Source organism: Drosophila sechellia, chromosome 2L (assembly GCF_004382195.2).
Source record: "Drosophila sechellia strain sech25 chromosome 2L, ASM438219v1, whole genome shotgun sequence".
Classification (NCBI taxonomy): domain Eukaryota; kingdom Metazoa; phylum Arthropoda; class Insecta; order Diptera; family Drosophilidae; genus Drosophila; species Drosophila sechellia.
In genome coordinates, this window is record NC_045949.1 from 17022035 (window position 1) to 17046914 (window position 24880).

Genomic DNA, 24880 nt, shown 5'->3' on the forward strand with positions numbered 1-24880 from the left:
CATATATTTGTTAAGGTAAGTGATCAGCATTCAATTTATTCGACCAAAAATTATTCTTTTATACTTGTTTTTCCCCCAAGTTTTTTAAATCGTTTACTTTTAATACGCGTGTGTCCGAATAAGTGAAGAGTATTAAGAATAAAGTGAAAAATGAGTGATGATACGAGCGCTGTGGGCGGGGCAAGTGCCCCTTTTCCATCGCCAGTTACTGCGGACCCGGAACCAGGAGCCACTGCCTCCAAATTACCGGGTCCCGTCAGATCCAATATTCCCACGCCCGCAACTTCTGGTACCGGAATCCCGCAGCCCAGCAAAATGAAGGCGCCATCTAGTTTTGGATCGACGGGTTCTGTTTCCAAAATCGGAAGACCGTGCTGCAATCACACAACGCCCAAATCCGGTCCACCACCAAGAGGTAAGTCCAAATCGCATTGTGCAACAACGCAAACCAGTTAGTATTATTGCTCAAAGCAAATATGTGACTAAGAGCAGTTTTCGAAAGTAGTTAAAGGTCTAAATTATCCCCCGGGTTTAATTATCATCCACTTTACAAGCTAGAATTTAAAGCAAGATAGAAATATGACACATCTGGACACCAATGGGAATTCAACCAGATCCCCTTTGAAAACATTGTCAGTGCATTGCCACATACATATTAACATCTCAATAAAGAACATTAATTTCACAATTCAAGAAAAGGGGGTTTTTACCGATTTCCACTTTTATACGCGAGTTCTTCACTTATAAAACCGTTGGAAGAAGTCTGGAAATTGAATTGCTCTCCGGAAAACAACGCAGTAAAATATGTTTCAATAGTATAACCGACTATACTATCAACAAATACTCATGAAGGGTAGTATTAAAAAACGTGCCCACATTCAAGTGGGAAAACAGAAGCCCAAAAAGAATGGTGAGTTTAAAAAATGCACTTTTGAATTTGACATTGTTAAGATTTGACTACTTTTGTGTTTACATCTTTGGCTCAAACAAGTCAAGCATCCGCCTACATTCATGTGCACCCACAAGATGTAGATTGTTTTATACCATAAGCGAATGCAATGATCTAATGGAAACGATGACAGACCCACTCACTTGCTAAAAATATACTTACATATACGCTGACCCCACCCCATTTGAGTGCACTTTTTGCACTACATTGAACTTGCAATTATTCGGCGAGAACTCGCATAGATAGTGTAAATTCTTACTAAAGAGAAACCATTAATAATTCCCACCGTCAAATGTTTCGTTTGGTAAACAAATGCTTCACTTCACTCAATTATTTAATCGTTTTGAAACACCAACGCACAAGTCAAAAAATAAACAAAACAAATTGCCGCCCACTCTCAACTCTCGATCATAATTATAGAGCTGCCCCGAAAAGTGTTTTTTTTTTTTTTTGGTAAGGAGAATTATGGCCAATTAGGCAAGTGCTGCTACCATTTAATTGATCCGCCCAATGTGGCTCATGTCAGGCACGTAACCGCACCGCAGCCGTCAAAATGCGACGACCCACTGGCCCATATAGCAAACGATCAGCCAAACGATCCATGGATCGATTGACGGGTTTTCTACTTCGCCGGCACACACGTTCCATATCCGATTTACAGTCGCAATGCAACCGCAAAATTGTAGAAATCATCCCTGCAAATTTACCCAAAAACACAAAAATGTGTAATGAGTGTGAGGTTACAGATAAAACTGAGTCACGAGGTGTATTTAATTTGCACCCATAGATATAGTTTACACGGCGCTGTGAGCACTGTGATCATTTAGATTATCACTTTGCATTAGATTGGTTTTGTAACTACTTTGTTATATAATTACCAACTTTGCTCATTTATACATTATTTTGAAAATCGTTTATTGGTTGTTTATTTAGCGTTTATTAAGAAATTAAGCTGCTAGCTTAGCTTAATGAAAGTCTAGTTCTTTTTGATAGCTTCGCTTTTTATTAGCAAGATTTCTTTTCCATGTGTGAGTTTTACTGTATTTCTTCTTTGATTTGTTTTAAATAAGCCAGTGTTGATCCGCATATTAAAGAGATTATTCCGCATTTGGCCAATTATTAACGAAAACGAAGTGATATACCAGATGTCCCAAATAGTTGAACTACTTTGGTCAATTAGTAGTTTATTCGACGCGCTGCTTAAAGCCAAATCCGTTCCAAGCGCCTGAGCGCCTTGATCCGCTGCCCAGATCAGCTTTCTAAAATCTCTCCTAGCATTCTGGAACGGACTGTTTGACTATCTGCCGTCATTTGCCCGCCATACTCAATGCCAAAAGTCTGCGAAAATCTACTCAGCTCGAGAAAACCTGGCGACCGGCCGGCAATCTATCTCTACGTCGTCGTTTCCTAATTGAATTTGTTCTGGCGATGACACAGAAAACATACTCAAAACGTATCTTCTAGCTTGCCCGTGAGTTCAGATCATTTGAGGTGTTTTTGCGCTGCGCATTTGATGCCGGGTTCCGTTCTCAGTCGATCTGATATGAGGATTGCGGTCGTGGTGCTCGTGGATGAGCTTATGTCACTTTTATTGGTTTCGATCGGAAACAACAGTGGAGTGAGCCTCTCTCCCACCCATAAAAACAGAAAGCTCATTTGTCTTCGCATTAAGATTGAATCGAAATCGCGTTCGGGGATTGACGTCTAATGGATGAGCATCGTCTGGCGGGGGATTACTCCATTCGATTCTAGATTGAGCCCAGTTCTGTTTACATCACCGACTTAGTGGGAGAGTCAATATTGATGTTATGATTAACCACTTTTTGTCTCACTTATTTGACTTCACATCATTAAGTCGTTGAAATCTTTATAATTGAAGACACGTGTTGCATATTTAAGCCGAAAACGTCTCGGGTTTCAGCCAACAGACAAAAGTATCTTCTCTTAAAAGGAATTTATACATATTCGATTTGATATGTTATGTATTTGTTATAGTTCTTCTGCATTTCAATGCGATTTTTTGTGCATTGTCTTAAAAGCTGATTCATAGATGAATCTAAAAATAATTGATTCTGATTAACTGGCATTTAGTATCTGGAATTCAGTATTACAATCTCGTCAAGCAATTCTTAATCTGTTTTCCTACGTGAGAACTTTATATATGATTAGACACAACCCGCGCTTAAAAACTATCGAATCATTCAAAAGCCACTTCAAAAATCTTTAAAGAAAAAATGATGATTTTCTAAAACTTACATGCTTTTCTATAATATAATAATATAAATCCTATTTTCTACAAAAATTTCAAAATTTAAAATAATACAATTTATAAATATTTAAATATTAAATAATTTTATTAAATATATAGGATCACATAAGATTTCTTAAGAGTCGAAATCAAAAAAAAATATAGATGTGCTTATTAATTTAATAGAACTATAACGTATTTTTTTCAAAGCCCATATTTATTGATTGTTAAAAAACCAAACAATGGAAATCCCATTTTTTCGAACGCTTGACTTATCTGCTTAATTATTTTTATGCTTTTATGCATAGCATAAAGTGCTAAAAACCATTGAGCGATCGATCAATATGGTATCGAGAAAAGGGAAAATACAATTGCAGCCATGTGGCAATTCTTTGTTTGCCGGATTAACTCAGTTTGCGCGTCCGTGCAAAAGTCGAAAATAAAAACATTTTTTACGGCTCTTATTTTACGCGACGTTTATTCAATAAAAACACCGAGAGTGCGGAGCTATTGCCACAGTGTCTGCTATTAAACACTGGCCAACAAAGCTTCGGCACCGGATTGGCAATCGGCTTCGCCGCTCTCTCGCTGCGAAAAAAAGTATCTCAAAGTTTGCGCTGGCTTCGCTTCGCGATTGGCTCTCGACGTTCAGTTACTTGATCGACTTTTCGCGAGGCGGACGTGTTTCAGACGCGGAATTGCAGCTCAGATGGCAACCAATTGAACTTGATCGGCTCTATACTATAGCTTATATAGTGAACACGCAAACGAAATTGAAAATCCAAAATAGAAGCCAGCTTTAACAGAGAGACTCACTTATTGTTATACAACTCACAAAAGGTGATTTGGTGCGACAGCAAATTGCAAATGTCGTTATTTAAATTGGAAAACTCCAATTAAAATATGAGGCTTTTAAAAAAGAACTGTAAAGGCATAAGTTTTGTGAACCTTTTTCAACGTCCTTGTCGACTCCGTAAAAGGATTCGGGTTTACTGCAGTGCAAGATATTTTTGGAAACTACGTTTTTCATATTTCTGGCGACAGCCTTTGACCTTGGTTTGGTCTGGTTGATAACCAATTGTTAAACAAATTTATTCTTTTGTTCCTATGTGAAACTTTGCTTTGGTTTTCAACACTGTGGCCTCATAAATATTTATTTAATTTCGTGTCTTAGGCAAACCTAGAAATTTTCCAATTGTTTTGTTTAATTTGGTTTTATTGAGTTTGAAGATAAGATACAGCGCTAGTTGATATCTCTCCTTTAAATTATAACATGGTTTGGTGCTTATCACTCAGCCGATTTTGTTGGGCTTGGCCCATTTATGACTACTCAATTTAATGGCAGCGATATTTCGGTGAATGAATAGTTTTATTTTTGTTTTGGAACAGATTTTGCCAGAAAGCCTTGGTTTTTTTTAATATAACTAATGTATCCATAGGTGTATTTCAAGCGCATAAAAACAAAACTTGATAATAATCAGAAGAAACGATTTGAAAGGCTGGCTTTGGCCCTTGGCATTTGTACTCATATGTACTTTTGGGCCTTTCCATTAGCCGGTGGAAGTCGGTTTACCGAGAACGTAGCTAATTACGGATTTTCCGCTGGCATCCGCATTTTCTTGTTTGCAAGCACTTACATAAGTAAATTGACGCACAAAAACTTTTAAATGGGCACGTGTCTTCAACCTCTCTCTCTCATTGAAATGTCGGCTAAATCGCCGAGATAACCTTAAGGCATTCTATATCTCCGATATCTACGATAAACTCTAAGCGACAACAAAAGTTTATTTGCCGAAATGGCAATAACACAGTTCGCTTGCGGATTGTATTGAAAATTTGCGGTTAACCGCTAATTAGATATACAAATTTGCTATTGCTGACTCGTATTTTGACTGAAAGAGACACAAACGCTGATCGGTCTAAAAATACGTACATATATATGCGAAATGGAATGACTTTCACAGCGGCAATATTTGCATATTGCCTAAGACTTTGATTTTTAGTGCAATTTGCTGTTTTTTTTGCATTTGTTTGTGGTTTTGCGGCTCGCCGTTGACGTCTTATTGCCAAATCTACTGACGGCCAACACCATATGCAAATTTCAATTTTTGTATTTAGTTGTCTGCAGCTAACTTTCTTCCCGTTTTGCAGCTTTCTTTTCACCGCCACGTTCCGTTCGCATAACGCACATTTTGTCGCTCAATTGACTGAGCATTTTGGACCCGGCCAAGTGGCTTGCTGTCATTTGCCTTGGCATTGTTATTGCTAACTGGTATTTTATCAGCTGTTATTATTATTTTTTGTTTTGTTGAAACCGGCGCAGAAATGGAGCGGTTTTTTTGATAAGGAGAACACATTTTTATTTTGGGTTCCATTCTCACTTCCACTGCGGAATTGCCAGCCAAAAACTCTTCAGCTTTTGCTGTTGCCACGCTATCTTTGAATTAGAACTGACCGGTAAGATTGCCACATTATTTCGCTAGGTAGTGAAAATGTTACTCATACTGGATGCTGATTTTTTCCAAAATAACAGAGAATCAGAATGGCAGTTATATTGCTGGAATGTGTACTTGACAATAGAGGAATTTGAGCTAAAATCTGATAAAGAAAAATAGAGAATTATTTTGGAATGATTAGTGCTTGAAACTGAGTATATACACATGTAAAAATATCTATATGTTTACCCACATAATTTTTATATTCAATATTTCTTTTTCATATTCATCTGTAAAAATTTGTATATAGCTTCATATTTTAATAACTCAGCAATTTTACGTAAATATTGATAAAACGTAAAAGCTGATTAATAGGAAATTTTACAAAAGTTTCGCGGCTGCTGCTGCTTACACAAATGGAATGAAAATATGGAGACTTTGTATTTAGAACCAGATATTCACACAAAGATTACACAATCCACCTGTAAAAACTTGTGGGCGTGTGGGAGCGATGTCACAAAGCCTTTTGAAGGCATCACCTTGACAGACTGATCATCCCATCTGTCCAACTGGAATACATACCCATATCTTTATATATATTACGCACTAACTTCCGAACACATTCTATATACTTTTATATATTTGCTGTGGATACCGCCAGCGGCAATAATGATCTGTCGTCATTCCACTCAATTTAGACGGTTTGTTTACACAATTTTATTGTTGCCTTTAGCGTATGTTATATTTGATTTATATTTCTATATATATATATGTTTTTGAAGCTCCCCAATGAGCTCAGCTTGGTATTTGTTCTAGAACTATTGGCAACCTTTCGTGGGTGGTATATGTGGCGTATGAGTAATGCGCGATGCTGTTTGATCACGTATACGCACCTTTGCGCCCAGCTAATTTGCATTGCACTTTGTATGACACGCATTTAGGAGCAATTAATTGCGGTAAATTTTCCCCGCCTAATTGCGTTTCACACGCCTCGAAAATGATTTTTTATTTATTGTTTCGCCGGTTTCCTTGCTTTTCCGCCGGCGGCGCCTTTTACTTTTTTTCACTGACTTCCCCGGCAATTAAATTACCGTTTCTTTGACTAAACACAAATCGGTAATGAAAAGAGGAAAAAATTGAAAAAGGTGTAACCACCTTTGGTTAATTAATTTTTATGGTCCGCACCCGGTTTCTTTTTTCGATTATGAAATGATATTTCAGTTTGCACCTGTTTTGCTTGAAAATCTTTTCAAATGATTTATTGTCACAACTGAGTGAACCGAAGTCTTTCTGTGGCTTTTCGTGTAAACAAACCTTCATTTCTGTTTCGCTTCTTTTTTTTCGTTAGCTTAGTTTTGGCCAGCATATTTGTTTGTTTTCTTTGTTGAGATACTTTTCTGCTTCTAATGAATTTACGGACTACACTATTTTCGTAAGCTTAATGGCAGTGTTCATTAAGAAAAGTGAATGGATCATAGAACGAAATTAGTTTTTTTTTTTAAGGAATTACAATTTTAACAAACTAAGAAATACATGTTTTAACATTTCTCTCTTTAATATTCCTGGTTTGATCAAATAGCAGCGGAGTTCAGCTCAAATGCTTAACAAATAAAAATTAAACAACAATTTTAATCACTTTTCCTCATTTTTGTGGTTATTTTCTGTGTTCACCATTTTTGCCCATTGTTTTGCTTACACTTCAGTGCTTTTAATTATTTCGTTTGCAATAAAAGAACAGCAAAAGCAAAAGTCAAATAAATTAACACGTCACTTACACAATTCTCGGACCGAACACTTAAGTCTCGCTTGGAATAGCCTCAAGTGCTAAGTTAAAATGTTCAACAGAAATGCGTACTTTTATATATTTTTTTGTAGTAAACAATTTAACTATTATCGCTCAAGGGCCGAAAATGTATAAATGAGGTATGGAGAATTAGGAGAAATCGTTTTTCTATCCCGAAAGCTTAAGATTTGTGCTTAAAAACAATAAACAAATACTAACTAAAGTACAAAGAAAATTAATACCAACTCCACGATAGATAAAATTTAAGTGATTCCCAATTGAGATGATGGATGATGGGCTCTTCTTTAATTATGACATTAATGTCCATTTTGAACTTTTAAATACAGTTATAAATTGCGACACGCCCACTTGTTTTAGGCTTGCGATCGAGCGATCCATTGAAATAAATTCCAATCGGAATTATGCGTGGGTTGCACAACAGCAATATTTTATGGCAACTGACCAAATACAAACCAAATTACTTTCAGCATTCTTTGCAGTGGCTCTTTAGCCATAAGTTTCTAAAGAGTCTCTTTCATAATTTTAAAAAAGCAAACAAACAATAATTAAGTTGTTTTTGCTGCTTATCTCAAGATCGACAACACACGCGTCCGTTGGAATATTAATTATTATTCACAAATAAAATATAAAAACTCTCAAGTTGCTTATTTACCTAACTTACCTCGTAAGGTTGTTAATTATGGGTATGGTAAATAAATATTGATTGCAGGTGGAAAAGTCAAATGTCAATTCTCGAGTTTAAAATTCTGTTTTCTTTCGCTTTTTTTGTAGGTCATTAAGTGGTGGTGTCTAGTTTCGTTCTCTCAAAGAAACTTGTTTCTTTCAGATTTTGCATAATATTGATGGATTGCTTTCGGTAAAATGCAAATTTATGTTGCTGAAACGTCTTCAAGTTGTGTTGCCAAGGGAAATTCTATAAGATCAATTTTATAGTCATTGAGTATTGTGGATCAGGGTCTGCGCGTTTAACTTGACTATTTTGATGATATCTTTATTTATATAGACTTTAAAACCAATTTATATCTATGTCTCGTTCATGCCAAACTAAACGAATTTTTAATTCTCCAAAAATACCACAAAAGAGTTAAAAATATATTGTAGATAACTGCAGACATTTGAGTCTGCGGAAACGGTTTGCAAAGCTGCCTATAAGTTGTATTTTTTCGTAGCCATTCCAAGAAAACCTTCACCGAACACTCTCCCAGTTATCTAATCTCTTTAAAATGAAATAAGACTCGTTTTGGGGTGGGGAGGTTGATCTGCCAGCGCGACCCATAGCTAATTGCCACTTTGCACTTTACATTTTCTTTTGCCTTTTATTTGAAAACATATTTTGTTGGCTGAGCTGAGCTTTCTTGGCCCGTTACCATGGCCTGAATTCGTTCGGCTTAGCCCTTAGCTGTAATTATTATTTAATTTTAAGTTAATATGTTGTGTGTTGTTTAATTTGCCATGCTCACTTTGCGCTTTCCTTGCGCTTGTTTTTTCTCTTTTTATGTTTATCATTTCATTTTTAGAAGCCGCCAGCATGAGTCGTGAAAGCGATGACAATTTAAGTTCGATCAATTCGGCTTATACAGGTAAATATATTTTTATGTTTCACTTATGTTTTTATGTATGCATTCATTTGTTATTTTAACTTGGCTACTGCTCAATGCGTTTCATTTAATCTCTTCCCATGACATTATTAATTTACAATTAATATTCAATTAATTGCTTGCTGATGTGGGGGCGATATTAACACATCTGTGTTAACACCTTTTCGTTTCGGAATTAGGCTTAACGACCTCATAACAATATCGATGCATTTTATATTTTATATAAACTAAACAAATTAAAACACATGAAAAATACGAAACTACAGTGCTTTGCAGAAAGTAACTATGTACGAGTTATACTTTTAGACTAAAATGAACTGGAGATATAATATTATGCCAATAACCTAGTTGCAGAACTCTTTAGAAATGGAACTGTATACCTCTAGACATATTGTATCTTATCAGACGTGTTTATTTATATTGACCCAGTAATCATTTCCATTTAATTGACAATTCGAATACCTCAATGTAATTTGTGTTAACCCTGAAAAACACACTGTTCCTTCCTGCCATAACTTTTGGTTCAGTGATCTCCCAACGAACAACAGGCACATTTCATTGCCTTATCTACTTGTGTATGCAACATCTTCCCTCAGATTGTGAAAATGTCAAGTCAAGTCTCACGATCTCCGACAGCTCACAGATAGTATCTATTTACCAATCAAAGACCCATCAAAGTCAACCGTAATCAGTCATAATTTTAATAGTTTCTTACCTTAGCCGTAGGCCAACTTCATTAGGCTAAAATCGTGTTTATAGTTTCTGGGCTCATTGGAATGTTCATTCATTTGTCTGCCCTTCTGCCACATGTGTTTTTATTGTTTCGCATTCGAAACACGTTCTAAACTTAAACAAATTTTAATTGTAATGCGAAATACGCGACTCAACCGGATTTTTTTTTTTTTGGGTATTTACTATATAGTATACATATATAATTAATAATATATGGGACACGCCTTTAAGCGATCAGCTCGATCAGCTCACGTAAGCATCTTCATCTGGAAAACCAGTTTTCTATTTGGCGAAATTCTAGTTTGTCGCACAAAGATCCCTGTTGAAAACATTTAGCATTTAAAGTAATGGCAAATAAATATTCAGATATATGCATTGTCGATGCAATTATTGTGTGCCCAGAACAATGAGTAAAAATTAAATCAATTGAAAAAAAAATGGTAGAGCAGGCACAGTGGCCATATCTTAAGGCGAATGTATAACAATTGGAATACACTAATTTAAGATGCCAGGAAATGCAAAGATAAAATCAGGGCTTTTAAGTAAATTACTTTCAGACACACCCCTGAATAAATATTTTATTTATAAACGTGCTATATTTACCCAGATTGTTTCCGTCAGTATAAGCTTCACTGTAACAACTTGTGCAGTTCAGTTGAAATGGTAGTTCAGCCCACAGTGATCAGGACTTAGAGATCGCCAATCAGCAGCTAATAAGTAGTTTTCGTCGGCATTTTCCACAGAGACTCGCAGATGGATTTGCATCTAACATGACGAAAAATCATGTAAGTCCGAGTTGCGCAGTCCGAGTTGTGGGGTTGTGAAAAACTACTCGACATGTGGGTAGCCAAAGCTGCAGGAAAACTGGCAGAAATTGGCGTAAAAAGCAATAAAATATATATAAATATAAATTTAGTTGGGATAGGCAATAAACAGTGTCAAAAGCACACACAGGCTTTTACCCTAAGATACTTCTAGTTACAATTTTCTATGTGAGCAGCAAACTTTTTTGCCGTGTAGAAACCCACATTACAGCCACTTACGAATCGCTCAGAACTGCATTGCAACCTACACAGGGGGCTAGTATCGATGAGGAGGAGATCGGGATGGCGGTGCACGGAGCTGCACAGTTTAGTTTAATTAAATGTTGTTTAATCATCTCCGAAGATAATGTGCTATTGACATGACCAGCACTGTTGGGCTCTGTTGGCTGATTTATAGCCGGTCAGCGCGCGATCAATCGGCCATAAATGGCTGGCGAAATATTTGTTTTCGATTTCGTATCGTATCTCCCTGGCTGCTTCATTTTGGCCAGAATCGTGAGCAAAGTGGGTCGCAGCCGGGCCCCGGGTTGCCTTTGGCCAAGTCAAGTCAACTATTGGCGGCGCCACACACTCCACTTGGCGTTGGCCGGGTGAGCGGTGCTCTTTGATGATTCATCTGTCAGATACATGAGTTCATTAGCAGCACTGACACTGAATGTCAACTGCAAGGAAATTGTTTGTCATCTAGGTGCGTGCGTTGTACGGATTTATACTCCGCGCAACAAGGCTACCTCTCTTCCTCTTAATATGAGGTTCATTGACCTCAAAAAAGCTGAGAACAACAATCAAGTAAAGGGCATACCGGTTGTCTGTAGGCACAGGGTAACTTGGGAGAAACCCCGTAAACAATCGGAACCGATTCAATGCCACAGGTGCCAAGGCTATGGTCATACCAAGGCATATTGTTCTCGGCACTATATATGCAGAGAATGCGGAGAAAATCACCCCACTGCAGAGTGCAAGCTGGAACAGGACGAGGCCAGATTCTGTTTTCACTGTGGCGGCCCCCATGCAGCAAACTTTAAAGGTTGCAAAAAATACCTGCTAGTGGCTTCTAACCGCAAACATCAACGGAAAGTCAATGAACCCTCTGTTTCTGGTCCTGCAAGAGGAGTACACCAACCCAGTCCACCAGTCCTTATGTCTGGTAAGCCTTCCTTTGCTAGTATAGTCAGAGGAAGTCAGCCCGTCGCCAAGCCTGCCGTTACTGTCCCCCCTGCAAGCGCCAACCTTGAGTCTAAGCTGGAACAACTGTTTTCTAGGCTTGACAGGATGTTGTCACTAGTTGAAACACTAATGCAACTGCTCATGCAAAATCGCACCTTCCCTTCTGCTGCTCAAAATGGGTCCTCTTAAGATAGCAGCTTGGAATGCCAATGGGGCCTCCTCGAAGACCAATGAGATCCTCGCCTTCATCGAACTTCACGAAATCGACATCCTCCTGCTGTCGGAAACCCACTTCGTTTCCCGGTCCACTTTTAGAATTCCTGGCTTTACCCTCCACACTGCCAACCACCCGGATGACAGCCGTCGCGGAGGTGCGGCGATCCTTATTAGATCACTCATCTCCCATCAACTCTTCTCCACCCTGTCGGAAAATCACATCCAGGCAGCAGTTATCCAGCTGACGGCTAGCAGGGGTACTTTTAACATTGCCTCAGTATACTGTCCTCCTAACCTCAGGTGGACGGAGGCTGACGTTGAGCTTATCATCTCTCAATTTGGCACAAAGTTCCTAGCGGCAGGTGATTGGAACGCAAAGCACAGATGGTGGGGAAACTACAGGATGTGCACTAGAGGCAGGGTGCTGCTCTCCGCTCTGGCGGGCAAAGGTATTGACATTGTTGCAACTGGAGAAGCTACTTGCTATCCCTTTCGAACAAGTGTCACTCCAAGTGCAATTGATTTCGGGATCTCCAAAGGATTCAGACAGCAAGAAATCAACGTGCAAACCCTGACAGAACTGTCGTCTGACCATCTCCCCCTGCTGTTTGTACTGGATGAAGACGCTCAGCTTTTCAAAGGTGTCACTAAAATGCTGTCACCTACTGCAAATACTGTGGCCTTCAAGGAGCACATCGAGGCCACAGTTGATCTCAACATCCCCATTGACACATGCAGTAGTCTGGAAGCTTATGTAGATTACCTCGTAGCTACAATCGCGGAAGCAGCACGGAGGGCCACACCTCCCCCACATCAAGCTCGTCACACGACCGCAAGGAGGGCTCCCATCTTGAGCTTGGAGGCTAGGGAGCTGCTCTCCCACAAAAGGAGCCTCAGGAGACGGTATATCGCCACAGGAGATCCGAACATCAAGCAGCTATACTCTAGTACCACAAACAGACTGCATCGTTTGCTAGCCAGGACCCGACGAGATAATCTGGATACCCTGCTTGAGGGTATTGGCCCAGATAACAACAGCAACTTCTCGTTATGGAGGCTCACAAGAAATATCAAGAGGCAGCCGATGTTTCAATCTCCCATCCTGAGTCAAAGTGGCCTCTGGCTCAAGACGGACGATGAAAAAGCGAGGGCATTTGCTTTGCACCTGACCTCCACCTTCTTGCCCTTCAACCTAACAGACGACTCAAACCGCGTAGAAATCAATAATTTTCTGGACGCTCCGACTGTACCGGCTCGCCCCATTAGGCATACCACTCCGCAGGAAGTCATGATGCAGCTGAAGGCGCTACACATCAAGAAAACCCCTGGTTACGATAGCATCGACAACCGTGCTGCGAAGTCTCTGCCACGCAAAGGAGTCCTAGCCTTAGTAAAAATTTTTAATGCCATGCTAAGGCTAGGGCACTTTCCAAGGCAATGGAAGCGAGCACGTATCATTATGATACCTAAAGCCGGAAAGCCGCCAACGCAAATCGATGCATATCGCCCAATCAGCCTGCTATCAACATTTTCTAAGATTTTTGAGAGAATACTCTTAGCCCGCCTGATGGAACTGCCGCAAGTAGTGAACCATATACCTCCACACCAATTTGGTTTCAGGAAGTCCCACGGCTGCCCTGAACAAATACATCGACTGGTAAACCAGGTGACGCATGGCTTCGAGCACAAACTCTACACGGTCGGAGTCTTTCTAGACGTGAAGCAAGCGTTTGACAAGGTGTGGCATGAGGGCCTTCTATACAAGATGAAAACTCTCCTTCCTGCTCCCTACTATGCCATCCTGAGATCGTTCATCTCTAATCGGACGTTCGACGTTGCAGTGCGTGATGCTCGATCCAGCCTGGAGGAGATTCATGCAGGAGTTCCACAGGGAAGTGTTCTTGGGCCCTTCCTATACACCCTGTACACTGCTGACATGCCATCTCCCGCAAACAACGCCGAAGTCCCCCCGGCTCAGCTGCTCCTGGCCACTTACGCCGATGACACTGCCATGCTGGCGTCTCATCCTTCACTGCAAACTGCCTCCAACGCGGTCCAGGATTGGCTGCACGCAATCGAAAAATGGACTGCCAAATGGAATGTGGCCATTAACTCCTCAAAGTCAGCCTGTGTAACTTTTTCCCTGCGACCCGGAACCTGCACAGATCTGACCTTCAATGGAAGCCCTATCACCAATGCTAGATCGCACTGCTACCTAGGAGTTCATCTAGATCGGAGACTGACCTGGGGGGCCCACATCACGTCGGTCAAATCAAAGTCACTGGCGAAGCTAAAAAAGCTCGACTGGCTCTTCCACTCCAGCAAACTTCAAATGAGCTCTAAGGCTCTTTTAATCAAAGCCATTCTCGCTCCAACGTGGAGTTATGCCATCCAGGTGTGGGGAACTGCCGCCAAATCCCAGCTTAATAGGCTCCGTGTGGTCCAGTCAAGAGCTGCACGTCACGCATCTGGGCTCCCCTGGTACGTGACGAACATAGTCATCGAAAGAGATCTGAAAGTTACCCTTCTTGGGGATCAGATTAATTTCCACAGCAGCCGTTATGCCGACAGGCTTATGGCCCACCCGAACCGACTAGCAACTATCCTAGCTGATCCCATCTCTCTCCGAAGACTGAAGAGGGTACACCCCAGCGATCTCCTTACCCGGAGGATAACATAACATATTACATTTTCTTTTGTACTTTATAATTAAGATACCACTTGGTCTCATTTATATTTATCACACATTAGGTTAAGTTCAGAGGAATTACTGAACGATTCCTTTTGAAATCTTAATAAATAGAATTAGTTACTCGTAAAAAAAAAAAAAAAAAAAAAAAAAGGTGCGTGCGTATTTTTAGAATGACGACTTTTCACAGTTAAATGTTGCAAATTAAGTGCGGCGGGGGGAAAGGTGTTTCAATTAGCAAAGGTAAAGTCAAGTCTGATTTATTGCCTGGCATTGGCTGCTGTTTTGCCAGCCATTACATAAAATACGAGCAGAGAACATCAAAGCCAGTGTTAAGTGAAAGTTTTGAAAATAATTGCTAAAAAAAAGGGAGCATCTCACAAAAATACACAACAACAAACTGTTACAACGCCCAATTGTGATAATTAAAAAAAAGTTTTTACGAGCATGTAGGATACACAAAATAAATTGCTACCGTCATGATGTATAATAGCAAATAATAACAAATTGTCTTGCACGATCGGCGAACGGTAGCGAATGCCAGCGTATATCTGCCAGATACAATATACTCACAACTGAACCTTGAAGCCAAGCCGGCTGCTCTGGCCAACTCATGTCATGTCACGGCTGGGCCAACGCAATCGGTTGATTAGCCAAAAGTCGAAGGCATCTTCAACACACTCCTCGTACTCAGAAGAGCATGTCTGGCGTAGATTACAAATGAAGAAAAATTAAAAATAAAAAAAAAAAGAAAAGGGGAAAATAAACGCAATTTCAACTGGCAAAAACACAATTAACTACATGACGTAGACCCGCTGGGGTTTTCATGGCGCACAAACGAAGATGGCGTTAGTGCACAGGAAAAAAAATTGGAATTATTAAGATATATCAAAAAAATGAACAACACAAACAATCTAAGAAATGATTGGTTGATATATAGTAAAATATCTTACTCTATAGACATATAATAGTAAAGTACCTTATTTCATAGACATAATATAAAATTAAACTTTCATGTTATTAGTTTGCCAGTTGTTTTTTTTTTCCAGTGCATTAAAAAGTAAGCGGAAACCGAATTCGTGCAACTGATAAATTGAAATCTTTTCTCGATCTCCTTCCTTTTCGGCAGCATTTCTTTTGTCCGCTGCAATTGTGTTTTTAAATCCGCTGCTGTCTGTCATTCAATGGTTTTGAAAACGTTACCAAACTGTCGACAATTTAATTGATTTATGCTTTTATAGCTCTTTCTCGTGGAGTTTTGCCAAAAGTATGAATTGATTTTGAAAGTTGCAGTTAAAAGAGGCACAATAAGTTACACATCAATATCAATAAAGAATTGGACACAAACAATTTAGCGAAAGACACAAAGGGACTTTTTAAAGCGATTTTTACCATTTTACAATGGTTTATTTATTCATAAAATGAATTTATAGCACGTCATGTTAGGTTTTTTTCTCGTAATTAAAAAAAAACTTAAATAGGTGAGGTAACTTTTTATTTGGAGAAATTTTATAAACGTATTTTATTAACATCATATAGCAAGCACACGCCAAACTCTTTCTCTCTACCCAAGCCATACTTATAGATACATATATTTCGAGCTTAATAACATCTCAGATTACCGTTCGCTATTTTTTGTGCTGGCATCTAACTTTACCACAACTGCTTGCGGCCAAGATCTTATTAAAGACAAGAAACCTTAGCACACAAGCTGCCAAAAAAAACTTTCACAACCCGAAACAGCGAATTGGGCTTAACACAAATGCGCTAATTTTTAACCAATATATATATATCTATATATATACGTAATATACATATATAACAAAAGGGGAAATGTCAGGAAAACTTGCTGCACGGCTTGCTCAGTTAACAACCACAAAACACAGCGAACTGCTAAAAAATTGCAATGCATTTTATGGAAATTCGGGGCGACTGTATACATTGTATATCTACAAACCCGTCCTGTCTATAGATCTCTATCAAGAGACTGTCAGGCGCTTTACGCGATCTTCGCTCTCACCCACATCCGACTGGGATCGCTTTTCGCCCGCTAGACGCTCGCTAAAATCGGAGGCTGGAAGTCGCGCATCTTGTAAGTTATTTGCCCGCCATCGCCATTGTGCCAGCAGCATGTATCTTTAAATGGTATTTCGTATCTGTATCTGTATCGGTATCTTTTCTGTTTGTTTGTTTTGGTTTCGTTACTGCTTGCTGTTTTCCAACGCCAAGATGATTATTATCTAGAAGCCACTGGGCGGCGTCGCAGCTCAGGTAAGCATTCGCTACGATTGTGGGTGGACATAAATGCAACGCACAGGATTTTTTAATGGGGGAGCTTTGTGGCAAATCATGTTTTATAACTAATTTATTCTTTTTTTTGTTTACGTGTACTGAAAATATCTTTGCTGTGTCTTGCATCTGCAGAGCGTGTCTGGTTCTATAGGCATTTGCGCAGGTGGCTGGCGTTTATGCATCTAGGCCAGTTGCTCGCTCCTTAAATGGTCATTGTGCAGAAACGTTAGGAGCGCAAATTTATGGCCAAACTGTCAAAATAATTCCCATGCAGATGGCATATATCTCGGCATCTTCGGTAGCCCCAAGTATTGTCAAACCAACAAGGCCTAATGAGCCACTGCAAACGTGTTTAAACCTCTCACTGTGGGCGTAATTGCGCCTCTAATGAGCCATTGCTGTGACAATATTTACACTGAATTAATGTATCAAGTCAAGGTCTTTATAGGGTTAACTATGCGCATTTTGTCTAATGGTTGCCAAATTAAATTGGCCAAGTTTGTGGATTAATGAATTTGGGGCAAGATCGTTACGGTTTTTAGTGTTTTAGTTGATGAGGAAACGTAATCCATGAAAAATATGAAAAATTATTTAAGTAAATGGGAAACATTTTAAACAAGATTTGCTTAGCTTATTAGTTTTTGGATTTATGTAAATTTTAGTGAAGGGATTTGTTTAGGGAAAGGTATATTAAGATAAAACAAATAATTTATGTATAAAGTAAAAAATGAATATATTGTAATATCCAGTGCCTTCGATTTTCATTTTAAATGTTAGGCAATATGCTTTTTAGTAATGAATTGGCATTTAAAATAAAATACCAATATATTTTACATGAACTGAAGTGTAATGTCAGCAACGGCAATGCGAAAATTATGAGCAAGTTGCCATATCTAATAGATGTGGGTGGATGCAGTCAACAGCAAAATTAAATTAACTGACACGACAGCCAAACTTGGCAAAATGTTGTTATGACTTCACTGAGCTGCATGCAATTTTTATTTAGCTTTTTAATCCGCTTGTTTCCTGTAATTTTCCACTTAATGGTTTTTCCCCCCAGACAGTAAAAATAAATGGGTATTTAAAAGTGAAATCGGAGAGAATTCATTGCCACTTTTAGCATAGAAGTGGAATATTGAACAGCTTGCAAATGTCAAGTTTACAATCGAAATAATTTATATTCATTATGCGGGGGATCGTTCTCAATGGTTTTCCATTGAGCAGGCGATATGCAAATATGCCAAATGACATCATACCCAAGTGGAACACACATAAAAAATAATCTGTATTGGAGAGATAAATGAAAACGCAGTCTAGCCAATTTTAGGATTTATTTTTTTAGACAGTATTATGATTGATGACTTAACGGTTGATACTAATGGGACCCCCCAACTTGATATTATTGCTTTCCCATCGGACAGATAACAGCAGCGCCGTTCTGACAGCAAACACAGAGCAGTTCATCATTGGCCAGAGGGTTTGGCTGGGTGGCACTCGTCCCGGACAGATTGCCTTCATTGGAGACACACACTTTGCTGCCGGCGAATGGGCTGGTGTTGTCCTGGACGAGCCCAATGGTAAGAATGGTCCATACTCTCCCTTAAGAGCCCTATTAAAAGTCTATGCCTTTACTAGGTAAAAACGATGGCTGTGTGTCGGGCAAAAGGTACTTCCAGTGCGAGCCGAAACGAGGCATTTTCTCACGCCTCACACGTCTTACCACATATCCCATGGCCGGTGCCCAGACGCCGACCTCTCCATTGGCCAAAAACTCCCCAGAGAGATCGCGCACGGTTTCCCCAACTGCGAGTATTCGCAGCTCTATGCTTCGCAGTCCCGGCATTGGAGGCAGTAAGTTATTGGATCTACGAAGTGGATAAAGCGCAGAATCTTAACGAAAACTTTTCTATCTCTAGAGAATGGAATGGCTGTGGGTGATCGTGTGATTGTCTCCTCTGGATTTGGCAGTCGTCCTGGTATCTTACGCTATTTGGGAGAGACACAGTTTGCTCCCGGCAACTGGTGCGGTGTCGAATTGGATGAGCCTAGCGGTAAAAACGATGGAACTGTGGATGATATCAGGTATACCCATGAAAATTTATAAGATCCAAGTGCGCTGATCCATCCCCATTGCAGATACTTTGAGTGCAAGCCCAAGTACGGTGTGTTTGTACCTATTGCGAAGGTTTCACTGTCGCCGTCGTCCAAGAAGACGCGTCTTTCCCGGACCGGATCAAGGGAGTCGCTCACCTCGATTGGCACCATGAACAGCATCGCCACCACGGCCACGTCGCGCATGCGCATGAATGCTCAGGTATAAGCGGTGACCTCGAAAGGATCACACCCACCACCCAGTTCGCACACAGTACCTTAAAAACACAAGTACCGTTTAAAGTTCTGGTTCTGTTCTTTGTTAATTTTTATAATTTACCCATTAACAACCTACTTGTTAAATTTTTTTGAGCCCTTATACTAACGCGTTCCACATCTAATCGCAAATCCCTTCCGTTCCTAGCAGCGCAAGTCGAGCACGCCCGTTAAGCCAATTTTAGCGACGCCGAAAAGTCAATTTTCCATGCAGGTATGCTAATTCATCTACAAGATCCACAAATAAATTGTATGGTATTCGCTGTTGGTTTTTCCTTTTCGCTCTTAAAAACTATTAGTTTGCCGAGCTGTAGTCGCTGTTAGCAAACTCAATCCATTAACGTTAAAATGTTTCGAAATATTGTATGTACAATTAATGGTTTGGCTATTGAACTTAAGATTTTTCAAATTAGGGTAAAAAAATGTATAAAGATTTTGACGTTAATGGATCTGTGCCCTCTTCTGTATAAATGTGGTTTAACCCTTAGTCCGTAAGCATATAACTAACATAAGACACCCTAACCCACACAAAAGACACACCCCAGAAACAAAAAAAAAAACTCCCACCAAAACAAACTATGTAAATTAATAATAAATGTATGCCTATTAAGTCTCAATGCATTTTATGCCATGTGTTTGAGTTGGTTTATATATATCACAATGTACAATAAATATATTTAAATACTTCCTGCACGCTTTCGCTGTTCAAGTGTTGATTGTTCAATGTTTTTGTTAAATTTGCTTTTATTTGCATGTGTGTGTGCTCGCTGTCGCCGGTAAAAGGTAACGCAACAATAAAGTAATGAGCCCCGCACCCTATACACCTGTACATACACACACACTATATATGTATCCGAATCTGTATCTATATCCTCCTATATCTCTACTTCTTGTGTATCGTTATTCGTGTGCCCAGGCATCTCATAAAAGCTTGCTTTGTCCTCTCTGTGCTCTGTTTATTTTTTGGTCGATCGATCGACATTGTAGGATCTGCTGCGCGAGAAGCAACAGCATGTGGAGAAGCTGATGGTGGAGCGCGACCTGGACCGCGAGGATGCCCAGAACCAGGCGCTGCAGCTGCAGAAGAACATCAACGAGGTAATTATCTTCACCGACACCATGTACGCACCGCTGCCCTATGCGGACAGATCGCGACCCTATCGACCCGGCAAGAAGTCGAGGGTTAAGGTTCCACAGCAAAAACACATCTGGGTGCCCACCACCCTGAGCAGCAGCATTACCACCAGTACCAGTACAAGACCAACCATAGCAGCAACAGCAGCAGCAGCATGCAACAGACAGCCACTGCAGCAGCAGCAACAGCCGCATCTGCATCAGCAGCAGCGGGCCAAGCCAAAGAAAGTTTGGTTTTGCGATAAAAAGAAACTCTTTCCAGTTGGCTAACTCGGGTCCAATTTGCAATGTTTGCTCAGTCATTTGTGCAGTTTCGGTTTCGATTAATTGTGTTTTGTTTTCGTTTGATTTTATTTTTGCATTGCACCCGCGCTCTGGCTGTTTACAAAACAAACACACACAACCATTTTCCCCTTTTCACACAGCTGTTTTTTATGATTTTACCACCCATCATTGTCTTGTGTTTGATTTGTTGTTGATTTAACTCAAACTCATCTAATTTTTGGCACGTTATGTTTTATGTTTTGTTCTTTAACCACAGTGAAGACACTCAACTCATTCCCAATTGTCAGTCATTTTCCCAAATTGATTCATCAAATTAACTTGAAAAGCTGAGAAGAGTACAAATTTCATAAGTTTAACTAGGCATGAAAGGTATTTGGGGGCTCAACAGCAACTCGGTCAAAATTCGGCTAACAATGGGTTAAGGTTATTGCTGAAATGTATACAAACTAAATTGATTTTACATCAACTTGTATACATACATTTTATAATAATTACTATTCTTCTTGCATTTTGTGCTGGCGCAAAATTTTTTATTTATCAATAACTTGCATATGCATATAAGATAACAAAATAAGCTTTCATGGGTTCATCTCAGTTCAGATACACAGATTTCTACACTTAAATTATCATGTACGCAATCTCGAAATTACAGCAAGAAAAACGCAAAAAAAACTATTGTTAATTATTTGCATTGTTCGTTAGCACTTTTGCACTGTTTGCGTTTGGAGAAAAAAATCTAGCACACAATTATACCCTATTATTGTTTCCTACATTTGAAGAAGGGACTGTTCACTTTTATGTGCTTTTCGCAACCGCTTTTGGGGCTTTTCTAGAAGACGACTGTCGTCTGGGATGATTGAGTTTTGTGCTTTCTGTTTGGTTTTGTTTTCAATAAATTGTTTGTGTTTATATTTATATGCAGATATGTGTTAGACTTTTCTATTTGTCCAGGGCGCACTTTGAGTTTGAGTGTTAAATTAGCAACAAAATTATCACCTGAAATTCCCGGTCCCAGCCACACCAAATCCATATTTCCCAGCCTTTCTCATCCACTGATCGATCTATCCATCCTTTTTAACGCAAAACCAAAAAGATAATCTGACTACCAATTTGAACAAAATTAGGCTGGTCCTTAAGCATTGAAATTCTGTTTGCACAAGACTATTTTTGTATGATTCTTATAGCAAATACTGATCGAAGCGGATCGCTGGAGACGCCTGATAGCGAGACACAGCATAAAGGTATCCGATCTGCGACGCGAGTTCCGCGGCTGGTCCGGAAAACACGAGAGTCACTGCATCCTGCACAGTGTCCTCACACCGCTGCGCATCAAGTAGAAATCCGGATGAGAGGAATGGGCGACCATTGTGCTCAAAACTATTCGATTCGACGATTTTTGAATTACATTTCTTCGCACCGAGAAAGGAACCACTGAAGACAAAGTTGAAGTCTGCACAGCGTTTTAAGCTGATACAACCAAATAAAGAATTAAAGATCTTTAAAATAGTGGAAAAAAAGGAAACCCTAAAAAAACGAAAGCCAAGCGAAAAACCAAAACGAATAAAGTTAACTTAAATGGTTTGATTGGCGTAAACATATCAAAAACGAAATTTAAAAGATAAAAAAAAAACGGTTAAAGGAAAAGTTGACTGACACTTTTCGATTCTTTTGACGAAAGCGAATTTTTCTTGCTGTTGGTTTAGTTATTACGATATACACTTAAATACTATATATATGAAGAAAAATACACTAACAATATGCAAAACATTCTTAGAATCTCCCAATGTTGTTTTATTTATGGTTTTAAATTGCGTGCTAATCTCCTTTCCTATTTCTTTGACCCCTCGACCCTCAGCTAAAAGCAAGAATCGTTGAATTGGAGTCGGCATTGGGTGATGAACGAAAGAAAACTGAAGAATTGCAGTGCTCCATAGATGAAGCCCAGTTTTGTGGCGATGAAATGAATGTAAGGACAAACAGAAGTCTTGTCTGGAAATGTACATTGCTCTCTTAAAGGTTTAATAACAGCTTTGTGGGGTTAAAAAGATGTTTTTCGATAACATTTTTAGTTTACTATATTTGGGGTTATTACAGTTTAGCTTGATATATTTGTTAATATTGTGAATCCCTAAAACAGTTCTATAATCAACAAGAAAAAAAACGTTCTCATTTTTATAAGCTGCAAACAACTAAGCTTATCGTGAATTTTTATACGTTTTTCGAGCTTATTGCATTTGCTGGATCCAAAAGTATGCTATATAAATATTAGCTTCTGTAAGGGAAAAACAAACTCTCCTAGGTAAAAATGATTAGAACGTGGCTCAGTATTATATCATGCACTAGAAGATCGTAAATAATGCAATAGAATATGACAAACTAGACAATAAAATATTAATTATCCCAATAAAAATATAATATATTACTGTAATTAAATTGAAAACGCATATATCTTCAAGGAAATAGAGAGCAAGTCAATGTACATTTCCATACACTGAGATTATAACTAGGTCCCCTATACTAATAATATAATTCCTATATAATAGGCTCAGTCCCAGGTTTACAAGGAAAAGATCCATGATCTGGAGTCAAAAATCACAAAACTGGTGTCCGGTAAGGAATAACAATCAAAACTCCAAGTGAAAATGCTTAATAACTTGGTACCATCCTTCTTAGCCACGCCAAGTCTACAAAGTATACTACCACCCGATCAGCCTTCAGGCGATGGTGTTTTGCACGAGGAAATTGCCCAGCTGCAGGAAAAGATGACCATTCAGCAGAAGGAGGTTGAGTCTCGGATTGCGGAACAGCTGGAGGAGGAGCAGCGGTTGAGGGAAAATGTGAAGTACCTCAATGAGCAAATCGCCACTCTACAGTCCGAGTTGGTGTCCAAAGATGAGGCCCTGGAGAAATTCTCCCTCTCGGAGTGTGGTATCGAGAATCTCCGAAGGGAACTCACACTTCTCAAGGAGGAGAACGAAAAGCAAGCTGAGGAGGCTCAGGCTGAGTTCACCCGAAAACTAGCCGAAAAATCCGTAGAGGTGTTAAGATTAAGCTCTGAATTGCAGAGCTTGAAAGCAGCATCCGATTCCCTGGAAAGCGAAAGGGTTAACAAAACCGACGAATGTGAAATTCTTCAAACCGAAGTCCGAATGCGGGATGAGCAAATCAGAGAGCTAACCCAGCAACTCGATGAGGTTACCACACAACTAAATGTACAAAAAGCTGATAGTTCTGCACTGGATGATATGCTTCGATTGCAAAAGGAGGGTACCGAAGAAAAATCGACTCTTTTAGAGAAAACCGAAAAGGAGCTAGTTCAAATCAAAGAAGAAGCTGCGAAAACTCGACAGGAAAAGGAACAACTTAAAAAACAGATATCAGATTTAAAGCAATTGGCGGAACAGGAAAAACTAGTCAGGGAAAAGACTGATAATGCAATCAATCAAATACAACTAGATAAAGAATCCATTGAACAGCAATTGACTTTAAAACAAAACGAACTTGAGGACTTCCAAAAAAAACAGTCAGAATCGGAAGTTCATCTTCAGAAAATCAAAGCTCAGAATACGCAGAAGGATTTAGAATTAGTTGAATCTGGTGAGTCCCTTAAAAAACTGCAACAGCAATTAGAGGAGAAAACTCTAGGTCATGAAAAACTCCAAACTGCTTTGGAAGAACTAAAGAATGAAAAGGAAGCGATCATAAAGCAAAAGGAGCAGGAGCTCCAGCAGCTCCTAAGCAAGTCAGCTGAATTCGAAAGAGCTTTAAAGGTCGTACAAGTACAACTAGAGCAACTCCAGCAACAGGCAGCCGAATCTGGAGAAGAGGGATCCAAAACTGTGGCCAAATTGCACGAAGAGATTAGTCAGCTTAAGTCCCAGGCTGAAGAAACTCAGTCCGAGTTAAAATCCACCCAATCAAACTTGGAAAAGAAAAACAAACAATTGGAGGCAGCAAATGGCAGCCTAGAAGAGGAAACCAAGAAGTCAGGCAATTTGCGGGAACAGATTACCAAACTTAAATCTGAAGTGAAGGAGACGCAGGCAGCTCTTAGTTCATGTCATACGGATGTGGAATCCAAAACTAAGCAACTTGAAGCCGCAAATGCAGCTCTTGAAAAGGTCAACAAGGTAAGTCTGT

General features: G+C 39.4%; 1 protein-coding gene across 16 annotated transcripts in view; it reads left to right on the top strand.

Moving 5' to 3' along the window:
• LOC6614473 (restin homolog) overlaps nt 1–24880 on the top strand; it is a 27616-nt gene continuing 2736 nt past the window's right edge. Inside the window, exons 1-14 of one of the 16 annotated variants that reach the window (XM_002038870.2) lie at nt 1–15; nt 81–415; nt 8954–9016; nt 16635–16754; nt 16892–16933; nt 18376–18531; nt 18590–18805; nt 18871–19036; nt 19091–19268; nt 19470–19535; nt 20309–20419; nt 22596–22706; nt 23284–23350; nt 23414–24870. In XM_002038870.2, coding sequence (XP_002038906.2) covers nt 151–415; nt 8954–9016; nt 16635–16754; nt 16892–16933; nt 18376–18531; nt 18590–18805; nt 18871–19036; nt 19091–19268; nt 19470–19535; nt 20309–20419; nt 22596–22706; nt 23284–23350; nt 23414–24870 — 3018 coding nt within the window. In that variant the 5' untranslated portion in view covers nt 1–15; nt 81–150. Of the gene's footprint in view, nt 16–80; nt 416–3834; nt 4038–8953; nt 9017–16634; nt 16755–16891; nt 16934–18375; nt 18532–18589; nt 18806–18870; nt 19037–19090; nt 19269–19469; nt 19536–20308; nt 20420–21924; nt 22514–22595; nt 22707–23283; nt 23351–23413; nt 24871–24880 lie in introns of those variants that run through there. The other 15 variants (XM_032723765.1, XM_032723766.1, XM_032723821.1 and 12 more) reach the window with 15 other exon arrangements.